Genomic DNA, 12956 nt, shown 5'->3' on the forward strand with positions numbered 1-12956 from the left:
AACCTCTGTGAACCTGAAGGGAAACCTCTTATCATGTGCTTTGTGAGTCTTTCTCTGTTCAATATATATATATATATTTTTTTAAAGAACTAACCATTCATTTATTTTTTTGGCCACGCTGTGCAGCACACGGGATCTTCCCCGACCGACCAGGGATAGAACCTGTGCCCCCTGCAATGGAAGCGAAGTCTTAACCACTGGACCACCAGAGAAGACCCTGTTCAATATTTTTATCAGTATCTTTTTTTTTTTTTTTTTTTTGCAGTACGCAGGCCTCTCACTGTTGTGGCCTCTCCCATTGCGGAGCACAGGCTCCGGACGTGCAGGCTCAGCGGCCATGGCTCATGGGCCTAGCCGCTCCGCGGCATGTGGGATCTTCCCGGACGGGGGCACAAACCCGTGTCCCCTGCATCGGCAGGCGGACTCTCAACCACTGCGCCACCAGGGAAACCCCTATCAGTATCTTTGATTAGGACACACAGGGCAGGCTCATTAAATCTCCAGTTGGGGACTTCCTTGGTGGCGCAGTGGCTAAGAATCCACATGCCAATGCAGGGGACATGGGTTCGAGCCCTGGTCCGGGAAAAGCCCACATGCTGCGGAGCAACTAAGCCCGTGCGCCACAACTACTGAGCCTGTGCTCTAGAGCCCACGAGCCACAACTACTGAGCCCGCTGGCCTAGAGCCCGTGCTCTGCAACAAGAGAAGCCACCGCAATGAGAAGCCTGCGCACCACAATGAAGAGTAGCCCCCGCTCGCTGCAACTGAAAGAAAGCCCGCACACAGTAACAAAGACCGAACACAGCCAAAAATAAATAATAAATAAATAAATAAATTTTAAAATAATAAATAAATAAAATAAATCTGCAGTTGACCAAAAGTTGAGCTGCAGAGTTAATATATCGGAGTAAGAATTGAGATCCAAAAGAATCTTAAAAGATTAATAATAATGAGGTAAATCTTACATAAAGAAATTTCAAGTTTAAATGTAAAATTCTGTACATTACATCCAAATACCACCCCCCAAAAATAAGTACAGGATGAGAAAGACAAAAGGTAAATGCGTTAAAAAAAAAGCCTCTAAGATTTTAATTGACTTAGTACAAATCACCAGGTTCTCAAAAGCCCAATGCAGTCTCTAAGTACACTTTAATGAAAATATAATATTCTACAATTTAAAGGTCACTGACCTTTAAAGAGGTACACAGACAAACCTGAGCCATTGAAAGAAAAAAAGACGAGGATGACAAAGGTACTCTAAATCCCTGTCATATGAAAAACAGTTGAAGGTACTGGCAGAAATGAATTAGAAAGAACATGAGCATTGTCTTCGGACACCACCACTCCTCGGAAAAAAGGGTTTCATTATTAAAAGTCTGAATCAGAAACAATGGGTAGAAGTTAAAGTGGGAGAGATTTCAGCTCAGTGTAAACATCAAGTTTTTAACAATTAAAATGAAATGGGCAAACTTGAGGGTTAAAGTATCCCCAAATTAGAGGCCAAATAACTTGGTAAATAAGTCTTAAAGGTGACTAAGCAGAGGGGCCGCTAAAATGTCTTCCAAGAGTCCTAATGTATATTATACAACAAGGGAAAAAACACCAACCAGTTGATCTGCATTCCGTAACTATCTCCTGTGTGCTCAGCACTGTGAGGGGTGTGAAGAGGGAAATGTGGCCTTTACCCAGGTTGGGGAGGTAACACTAGCATGTTATCAAATATAACCAGGTGTGATCATGACACTGTAGAATTCATGCAGTGTGGTAAGGTCAGACTAATTGAGCACAGAGGTGTGGAAAAGAAGCAGAATGACCAAAGAAGGTCCATGGAAGTAGTGGATATGATGTGAGCACCGAACAATGGAGGATGTGGCCAAGAGGAGAAGAGGGAAGTCCTGAAACCCAAGGGAAGTATATAGACAGGTATGAACATGTACACTTCACGGCCACAAGTGGCCTGCCAGCTGTGGCAGAAGGGATATGCTGGGAAAGATCAGACAGTTTGAGTGGGGACTCAAGGAGGGCCTTGAAAACGAGACCAAAAATTTCACACCATATGGCAGTAAACAGCAATCTATTCAGTTTTCAATCACTCAAGCAGCAGAATAAGCACAGTACCTAAGATGATGAGTTCAGCAACAGAATGCAAAATGAAAAGTGTGAGAGACTGAAAACAGGGAAATCAGGCAAGAAGTGATAAGGGCCTGGACTGGGAATGCTATCTGAGGTCAGAACAAATGGAGGAAATACTTTCAAAGGTAAAGTCTATTGGACTCAGTCACTGGCTTCATATGGGGAATAGCAGATAAAGCAGAGATAAATCAGAAAATGAGTCAAAGTTTTGTGTTTGCATAACTGGAAAATAGCAATGATACTGACATAAAGCTGTAATTGTGAGGGAACAGAGAAAATGTGATTTGGATATGTTTCATGATGACTCTTCAGGGCCCTCTTCAAGACTTAAAACTAAAGATGCCTTTTGTAGAGTTGCCAGCAGAGATAAGACAGATGAGCCACCTCAATAACTACTGGCTAGTTCTGGAAGCATCCCAGGACTCTCTACTTATTCCGAGCTCATATCCAATCCTCACTGCCAATCATATTCTCAATGGAATGTCCCATCCAGCCTAGGATGGAGCAAACTTATTTTTATATAATGCAGAGTCCCAGTGAGAAATGTCCTTCCCCCTTTCTCCATATCCCTTACTCTTCAAGGTACACACATCAAGTCTTAGTTTTTTAATAATGCTTTTAAGTCCACCCCAGCCCACACAGGTCTTCTCTCTGGACTTTTATTATTTCTAGTACTCAACTGCATTTTTCTAATTTTCTAGCTATTAGCCAAACCCCCACAAAGTCAATGAAAGCCCATCATTAGCATAGTGAGCAGGACTGAACTAAAGCAAGTGCGCTTCTAAAACTTTACTGAATGACCTAAGCCCATGAGGAACTGATATAAACCCAACTTTATTGTGCACACTTTAGTGTGAAGCTTTCAACAGGTCACAGAACTCATAAAAGATTCTGGGATCTTGGTAAGGGCTGATTTACATACAAATCTACAAGCTGTCTTACCTACCACTTTACTAAGAAGACCAAGATGAGCCAACCCAGACTGACTTGACATTCCTCCTTCCTGTTTTTATGTTGTTCTGGGGTCTCATCTACATTTACCCTTTCATAGGCCTCATCTTTCCATCTGTACCAATTCCACCTAATCTTCTCCACCTACCTCTTCCTTTCAGTTGATAAACTGCCTTTCTTCCCTCTTTCTACTCTGCTCACTAACTGGCCAAACACACTCTTTCAATTCTAATACTTTTTCAAGATACCAACCTGTCTCTGTCCCTTCACAACCAAATTGCTTGACATAGGAGTCTTCTCTTGCTGCCTAACCACCCTGCAATCTGACTTGTAGCTCAAACTTTATCCATTCTCTAAGAGTCAGGTCAATGTCCTTTTCCTTAGGAATCTTATTTTGATTTCCCCGAATCTGGAAGTATTCATTTCCTCCTTCCAACACCCCAGCATTTTATTTGTACCTCGTCTCTTGGAGCATTTAATCTAACTAGCATTATAGATATTTGTGTTCACATCTTATCTTCCCTACTGGACAAGAAGCTCTTTGAGGGCGATAACTGAATCTGATTTATCTTTACATCCTATTACCAGTTCATAAGAGGAAGTTTATAAATCTTGCTGAATGAACCTATAATATGTAATATAAATGGTATAGCAGAGAATACAAACCACTGAGCTGGCAAGTAGGAGACCTAATGGTGTGACCCAGACATACCCTGTCTCTGGACTCAGCCATCAAAATGAGGGGGTGGGTAAGGCTCTCCAAGATCCTTTCCAGCTCTAAAATGATATGACTTGAATTAACTGACAACCAGCATAGAAAAACAAGGACCCAAACTCTCAGCCCCAAGTTCCTGGTTTCCTTTGGTCCAAAAAACAAGACATTTCTTTTCCATTTTATTTCTGGAGAAACAGTATCCTAAATGGGGTTGTGTCACTTAATGCTGAACAACTGGGGAGGAGATGAAACAACACAGGATCACATCTAATCCCATCTAACTCTTAGGCACAATCCCTGTGCAGTCACTTTCATACCATGTTAGGGTGGCTTCAGCAGCATCCTTTACCCTCATAGATGCAGGGTTTGGCTCCTTATCTCCTTTGTACTTGACCTCTTGCTCACTGTTCTTGGACTTGCTTCCTGAAATACCCAGTTCCACAATCTCTAGCACTTCCTTAAGACAGTCCTAGAAAAAGGAAAAGCAGATTAGCTTTTGTAATACACCTATCTTATGAGACGACAAGGAAATACATGAAAGTGTCAATATGGGTGTGTTTTGGTGGTGGGACTCTAATTTCTCATTTTCTTGAATAGGTATATATTAACTTCAAAATAATTTAATAAAATAAACTTGTTCCCCCCCCCAATTTTTCTTTAAAGAACTAAATTTGAGTGTTAAGAGATTTAGATAATAAGTAATGATAAATTCAATTCAATTTTTTCAGTCACAATTCTTGTAAAATTACCATGGACTGTAAATCGTGAAAGGCTGAGTGAAAGAGATGTAACAGTAATTCAGTTAAACCTAGATAGTGTAAAATATGTTACATTATCCAAAGGGAAGCTCGTAGGTTATTGACATTTCAAAGCAATTTCTGGTATGATAACTTTACAAGTCATCATGAAAATGACTAAGAGTTAATCAACAGTATTATTTTTTAAAAACTATATAAAGCTCTCTATAATTTTCCAATAAACCTGGTATCTCTTCTTTTATTTACACTGTGAATTCTTTGTAACTGTCTGCCTTCCCATAAGAAAAGTATTACATGGAACAATGGTAGAGAAAGCAGCCTAGATATCTGTGTCTACTTGAAAAGAAAGAACCGTGTGTGAAATGAAATTGTTAGATACAAGCAACCTTTATGAACAAGCAGTGCTCTAGGTTTGCAGCCTGGCTATCAACTGCCCTTCTTGGTTTGATGACAGGTGACCAAAGTACCTACCGGCCATCTCTTGACAGTTCACAGATAAATTATTCAAAGGCATCTTTGAAAATAACTTCTCTATGGGTTAATTTGCAACCAAATACATTTGACCCTTGAACAACATGGGGGTTAGAGGCATTGACCCTCAGTTCAGTCGAAAATCCACATGTATAGTCAGCCATATCCATATATGCGGTTCCTCCTTAACCACAGTTCCACATTCACGGGTTCAACCAATCAGGAATCATGTAATAGTGTAGTATTTACTATTTTAAAAATTTGCATATAAGTGGACTCACACAGTTCAACCCCATATTGTTCAAGGGTCAACTGTATAAGTACGATGACAGTTTTTGAATTATGCTCACTAGGACAAGTGTTTTCCTGAAATATAACAAGTATATTCAGTTTAAAGTATGCAATGTTGTATTTAAATTTAGATATTCTCTTTCAAAAGATATTTTCCCAACATACATTTTTGTTTCTATTTACTGGTTTAAGATCTAGTAGACTAACCTTTTCATCAAGCATATCAGGGTGCTCTGTCAGCCAGACACAGAGACACTGAAAAGCTGCCACTATCATGGAGTGAAGATCCCGGGAGTGAAGAGGAGCTGGCCGACTACACTGGTACACAATGTAGCTGCACACGGAACTGATGGCTCGCTTCCGGTCACCTGAGTCAACCATCACCTTCACCTGAGTGTATTCGTATGGTGAACACAGTTAGCCAGGAACCACTGTACCAATGTCAAATCCTCAACACTGAGGCCCAGCCTTTCTGAGAATATGACACACCACAGGAAGCCTTGCTTTTTAAAGTATTATTTATATAGAAGAACATAACATTTCAGATGTATTATCATATACTACTCTATAAAAATAGAGGGCATTTTTCAAACCCTAAAACAGTATTTCACTTTAGCATACTTTTTCATGCTCTAAACCCTAAACTCCTGGGGTGCAGCTACTCATCACTGCCACAAATCAAAAGAATAGCTGGCAATGGAACATGTGCACATTTTTTAAGCCCCCTAACCCAACCCCACAGCAATGCTCTATGGGCTACAAAGTTCTGTTCAGCTGCCCAGAGGTATAATTAACATATAGTAAACTACATATATTTAAAGTGTAAAATTTGATAAATTGTAGCCTAAGTATACACCTGTGAACTATCACAACAATCAAGACAGTGGATATATTCATCACCCCTCAAAATCTCATGCACCCTTGTAATCCTTCCTCTCACTCCTTTTTGCCCCCTCCCTAGGTTACTGCTGATTTGCTGTCACTGTAGGTTAACTTGCATTTTCTAGAGTTCTATATAAATAAAATCATAGAGTACTGCACTATTTGGTGGGGGTCGGGGGGAGAGTCTGGCTTCTTTTACTCAGCACAATTATTTATCCACATTTTTATGTGTATCAGTTGTTCATTCCTTTTTATTGCTGAGTAGTATTCCATTATATGGATTATACCACAATTAATTTATACAGTCACCTGTTGCATGTGGATTGTTTCCAGCTTCTGAATATTACAAATAAAGCTGCTAAAAAGATTCATGTACAAGTCTTTGTACACGTATATGCTCTCTTATTTTCTAGGAGTGGACTGATTGAATCATATGATAGATGCATGTTTAGTTTTTTAAGGACCTGCCAAGCTGTTTTCTAAAATGGTTGCACCATTTAACATTCCCTTCAACAGTATATGAGAGCTCTAATTCTTCTACATCATCACCAAACATTTGGTATGGTCAGTCTTTTAAATTTTAACCATCCTAAAAGGTATGGAGTGGTATCTCACTGTGATTTTAATTGCATTTCCCCAATAAGTAATGATAATGAGCATCTTTTCATGTGCTTATTTGCCATCAGTATATCTTCTTTGGTAAAATATCTGTCCAGTCTTTTGCCCATTTTAAAACTGGGTTGTTTGTTGTATTATTGAGGGCTTTTGCTGTCATTGTTATACTGTCTTTTTAAAAGACTGTATTAAAGGTCTTTACAAAGCAACATCCAGACTCCAGATGCAGGTGCCAAGAAGACCATGTTATGCAGTGGGGACTGGCTCGAGCATGGCAGGTAGCTCTGGCTTCCTATCCTTCTGTCCCAAGATGGAAATGATGGATAACATCTCATCCTTAGAGTCCACAATGTTCATGTGGTCAGAAAGGGGCTTCTTAGGGCCAGTCTTACCATTTGGATCCCAGGACAAGATGATCTTCACTCTGATGCCCAGCACAACACTGACACACAGGGGTATCAATATAGTAGTTAATGGGGTCTCCACTGTGGATCATCACACCATCCAGAAACTTCATGGATTCAGCCCTCTGTCCTTGGAGTTTCCCTGACATCCATGACCCGGTAGCCCTTGGCCCCCCTCTCCATGATGAACTGCAGCACCCCACAGCAGGCTCTCTGCAGAGCAAGCCCTCCTAGCAGTTTGTAATGCAGAGATTCTGTCTGGGCAATGGCACACAGACCTCGTGTGGCCACCTTTTCAGCACAAAACTCTACGTAGCTCTCAGGGAATCCACACTTCTTCTGAACTACATCAGTCAATTCCTGGATTCTTCTCACCAAGAACATTCTGCTCCTGAAGGCCAAGGTAATGATTTCTGTCCTGGTTGGTATAATTCAGACCTCAATTCCAGAGCAGTCATCTTCAGCCAGCCTCTGAGTGAGGAACTCATTCAGTTTAATTCTGAAAAAGCCATCAACAACAAACGTCCTCTTCTTGGAAATTTTCACCACCATATTACTACTGCACACCACCAAAACGAAAGGCTATTACTGAGTTTTGAGCATTCTTTATATGATCTGGATACAGGTCCCTCACCACATACATACTCTGTAAAGATTTTCTCCCAATCTGTGACTTGTCATCTCATTCTCTTAACAGTACTTTTTGAAGAATGGTAGTTTTTAATTTTAATAAAGTCCAATTTAATAGTCTGTTCCTCTATGGTATAATATCTAAGAAATCTCTGTATAACCCAGATCTCTGTACAACCAATAAAGATTTTTCTCCCACTATTTCTTCTAGAAGTTTAGAGTTTTGGTTTTATATTTAGGTCTACAATCCATTTTGAGGTAATTTTTGTACATAGTACAAAGTATGAATCAAAGTTCTTTTTTTTTTTTTTTGCTATATGAATATCTGATTGTTCCAGCACCATTTGTTGAAAAGACTATCCTTTCTCCTTTGAATTATCATGGCACCTTTGTCAAAAATCAGATGTCTATACATGTGTGGATCTATTTCTGGACTCCCTATATACTACGCTGTTGATCTAGCTGTCTAACCCTATACCAATACCAGACTGTTTTGATTACCATAGCTTTATACAGCAAGTCTTGAAATCACGCAGTGTTAGCCCTTTATAGTTCGTTAGGTCCAGAGAGCACTCCATCTAGGACTAATCACTCCTTACCACTGCAAGTGTACTGAAGGTCACAGGCAACAGTACCTTGCTCTCAAAGACAATGTGGTCCTGCATGTCTCACAAATGGCTTTTCTTACCTTCTGCATCAATACTGCTCCTCACAAAACTATGGCCATTTCATCTATCCTTGAGAATCTCTGAGGTAAAGGTAAGCTCTAAGTGGTGGTGACTTGCCTATTTTGTCTCTCATGACTTAGGTAAGTCACAGCCTCTGTTTACCTGTCCCTTCATCTGTAAAACGAGGGCTTAAATTTTATCTCAGACAATATCACCTTATGTGTGTACATCACCTTTGTGTTTACAAAGTGTTCTATATATTTCATTTCATTTCATCCTCACATCACCAGGTGTTATACAAGATATATATATATATACACGCACACACAAGATAATCCTGCCCATTTTACAGATAAGAAAACATTTAGATGTTAGTGAAGATGTGGAGAAATTGGAACCCTCCTATATCACTGGTGGAAACGTAAAGTGATTCAGTCGCTGTGGACAACAGTTTGGCAGCTCCTCAAAAAGTTACATATAGAATTACCATATGACCCAGCAATTCCACTCCTAGGTATATACCCAAAACAATTGAAAATTGGTATTCAAATAAACACATGTATGTCCATGTTCATAGCAGCACTATTCAAAATAGCCAAAAGGTAGAAACAGCCCAAATGTGCAACAGAGGAATGGACAAATTGGTACATAAATATATAATGGAATATCATTCAACCATAAAATGGAATGAAGTTGTGACAGACTCTACAACATAAATCAACCTCAAAAACATATTAAGTGAAGGAAGCCATACATAAAAGGTCATAGGTCGTATGATTTAATTTATAAGAAATATCCAAAATAGGTAAATCCATAGAGACACAATGCAGATTGGTGGTTGTTAGGGATTAGGGGAAACAGAGACCAGGAAACAACCGCTTAATGGGTACAGGGTTCTTTTTGGGGTTATAAATGTTTTGGAACTAGACAGAGGTGGTGGTTGCACAACACGGTGAAAGTACTAATAGGCAATGAATTGTTCACTTTAAAAGGATAATTTTATGTCATGTGAATTTCACCTCAATAAAAAAAAAAGAAAATACTTAGAGAAATGCAAATGGACACCCAGCTCTAAGGTTCCACAAAACTGAAAAAGACCTATGAAAGAAATTTGAAAATATACCCAATTTTCACTTATCTCTGATAATGGAAGATGGAAGAATCACAGGTAGTCCCAAATGGCATATTTTAGGATAAGCTTTTCTCTTGTTGCCAAATCTGCATTTGTTCATTGAAGTTACATGATCTTATAATGGCACAAAATGTTGTTGAAAATTTAAGGGTATTATAAGCAAATACAAAATCAACAGGTATAAATCAACAGGTATTCTATTATTATGTACAAATGAATAGCAAGTATTGAAATGTTTCCAGTAATTTAACAGCAAAAAATATCATTCACACTCTTTGAACCTATTAAACAAAATAGTAAAGATCATTTTGTAAAATCTCACTTGGAGGCTCATTTCTGCACACCTTGATATCAACTGCATTGAATATAACCAATACCGCAATACCCCAAGAAGGGGTCAGGAGATACAGAAAAAAGAGCCATAGTCCAAGGCCACTGGGCTAAAATAAAAGGATTGTCCTTCTCACCTTCGCCAGGCCAGAGAGGAGCTCTAGAGCTGCCAGTGATATGCTCATGTCTTGCCGCCACTGGGAGTTGAGTCTTTGGGTGACGAGATGAATGCTGCGAATCAGGAGCCCGGCAGCTGAATCTGTATTAAGAGCTAGGATATAACCCCAATGCCACATCCCACAGGGAGGGAAAACAACTAAGCATTAGTAACGAGAAGCACAGCATTCCACTAGGCACAGACCACAGCAGCCACAGTGAGCACGATGGGCACCCACACAGCGCTATGCTCCCCGCCCCACTGGCCTGAGCGTCAAGCCTGACTGAACAACAGTGCACAGGGCACACACACTGGACCAGAGCAGCTTCTAGCTCCCAGCTCATGTACTTTCATACAGACATCCACTGGGATTTGAAAGTTTCAATATCATTTTTATAGCAATGTAAATCTTAAAACTTCTAAATTAACTCACAGAGTTACATTAAAAAAAAAAAGCAAAACAATAAAAAGGCTACCAATTATTTCCTTGGAATTTTATAGACGAAAGAATTCAAATTTTAGAATCTCCTCAGATGCTGGGAATTATCCTAAAGCATCTACTGAAATTATTTTCAGGGTTTAAACCACCAAAAGTTACATGCAATCCCTTTTCAAACAAATTTTAACATTGAATTCTCTAGGACAACTTTAATACTTCTAAAAAAATTAAATAACCAAGTTACTGTGTTTTTATTTAGCCTCCAATTCTATATTTAAAAGTAATTACTACTTAGTTAATAATAAATTAGGACAAATTAAATTGAATTTATAAAGGAAGCTTTAGGGACATTATACCTGTCGATCCTATCAGAAAGAGGGCAGTGACAACAAAAAAAGGAATGATCATTAAAGAGAGACATTCATGCAACACTAACACAAATCTGGATTTCTTAGGAAAAATATTTTATGACATTACAAGCAGAACTCACTAACACCAGTTCAAAATACTGAAACAAACAATAACCACTTCAAACATTTATATTAGAACACATAATAATGTGAAAATTTCTTTAGTTTAAAAGTGTCTTAGAAACATGAAAAAACAAATTTTCACCTACACTTAAATCCACAAGCATAACGAGTAAGATAGCAATTTAAATAACTTCTTCATAAATGCAATATTTAAATGTGTTTAATAGCCACATAATGACCTTATGTATCTGACATGTTGAAGGATACTTAAAACAAACTTAAATCACTGAAATATGCCTGGACTCCTGGGCTCATGAACTCTCCAAATGATTAAAAAACTTAAGCTCACATCTAAGGAGCTAGATTTCATTCCAATCTAGCTGGATTAATACTTACAGATTCAATACACCATTAGTATTTATGTGTAAAAACATAAAGGCACCCATAAACTCACAGAACCCATAAAGTAACTGCCCAGGATAAAGGACATTATTGAATAGGATGCTCTAATGGCAAGTGTTTCCTTACTCATCCTTACATTTTGTGACTGAAGAATCTAACCAGATATAGTAGGGTATATAGCCTTCAAACACAAAGACAGACTCTCTTCTGGGTTGCCATCTAATGCATAAACCATCACCCACCCGTACCACACTGCAAAAACTGATATACTGGCTGACTCTGCCATTAGACTCTGAGGCAAAGCGTAAATCCTATTTGACTCTGTACTACTAGCACCTGGTACAGAATTCAGAAATGTTTCCTAACCACACATTATAATCACTTATAAAATCTAAGAAACCACACAAAATCTAACTACTAAAAGCTACAGAGCTAAATGTTTTCTTTTTCTTAATGTCTTGGACTAATAGCCTCTCTGTTACACTTAGATACATAAAAGTCATGAACTTAAAATCTGGTTTAAAATTTCTTTGCTTGTTTGTTTTGTATATCTGTGCGTTAAAAGTTACTCTATAAACTTTAGATTTCAAAAAAAACCAAACAAACGTGGATTACCATAATCTCTTAGAAGAGCCTGAGCAGGTCTTTCACTGTCAGGAGTTGTGGGCTCCGTGCTTCCACCACTTGCTGAACTAATACCACTATTCGTGCGACTATGACTCTTCAAGTTATTTTCTCCACCACCCTAGTCAAATAAAAATGAATCAAATATTTGACAGCTAGACCCATAGTTTACAAGTATAGACAGAAGTCAATCACTAAAGCCATGTTGATAAAATGGAATGTGCCAGCTGAACAGCATAAACTGATATAGATAAAAATTGACAAAGGATTAAAACTGCTGTGGTGTTTTCACATGAACACCACCTATTGAAGGTATCAAGGGTCTGATGATTAGAGGCGGTGCCCATTCTGGGGTTTTCTTTGCTGCTGTTTAAAAGGGCCAGACCATTTCCATCTTCACTAGACTTCACTAGCTAATGACTCTGGGTCCTTAAAGAAATACCCTAGTGCCTCCCAAGCAAAACGTCAGAACAGGAATACAATCTTAAAAAAACAAAACACAAATAAACAAACAACAACTTTCAAATGTAGTTATATGATAAAACACAAACAATAAAACACATGATTAGTACAAAGATTAACTCCTGTATGTATAGGGGCTAACAAAGGTGTCTGTTAAAGACATTCCTCATTTTCTTCCCCTACAAACACAATTCATTTTATCCAGATAAGGTGACTGTTATTAGCCACCTACTGGGACATGAACATAATTTCCTTAATAATAACTTGATCACCCATCCAACATCCACTCATCTCACTCCAGTATACTCTATTAATTCCCCACCCACCCACTGCTCCACCTCTACTCCAGGTAGAGGGATCACATATCTTGAAGACAGAAGCAGGGGAACTGGGAGTCTCTGGAAAGTTTTTTTGAGTTA

The 12956-nt window shown here is 38.7% G+C and overlaps 1 protein-coding gene and 1 pseudogene across 2 annotated transcripts in view; both read right to left on the minus strand.

Moving 5' to 3' along the window:
* Positions 1-12956, minus strand: part of RALGAPB (Ral GTPase activating protein non-catalytic beta subunit) — a 100150-nt gene that overhangs the window by 29733 nt on the left and 57461 nt on the right. The window contains exons 15-18 of one of the 2 annotated variants that reach the window (XM_029220370.1): positions 12067-12196; positions 10118-10239; positions 5527-5709; positions 4117-4268 (exon numbers count right to left, since the gene is read on the minus strand). In XM_029220370.1, the coding sequence (XP_029076203.1) occupies positions 4117-4268; positions 5527-5709; positions 10118-10239; positions 12067-12196 (587 nt within the window). Of the gene's footprint in view, positions 1-4116; positions 4269-5526; positions 5710-10117; positions 10252-12066; positions 12197-12956 lie in introns of both variants that reach the window. The other variant, XM_029220369.1, reaches the window with a different exon arrangement.
* On the minus strand, positions 5970-9507 carry LOC114894093 (annotated as a pseudogene).

This window comes from Monodon monoceros, unplaced genomic scaffold (genome assembly GCF_005190385.1).
Source record: "Monodon monoceros isolate NGI ecotype Baffin Bay Population unplaced genomic scaffold, NGI_Narwhal_1 Super_Scaffold_13, whole genome shotgun sequence".
Classification (NCBI taxonomy): Eukaryota; Metazoa; Chordata; class Mammalia; order Artiodactyla; family Monodontidae; genus Monodon; species Monodon monoceros.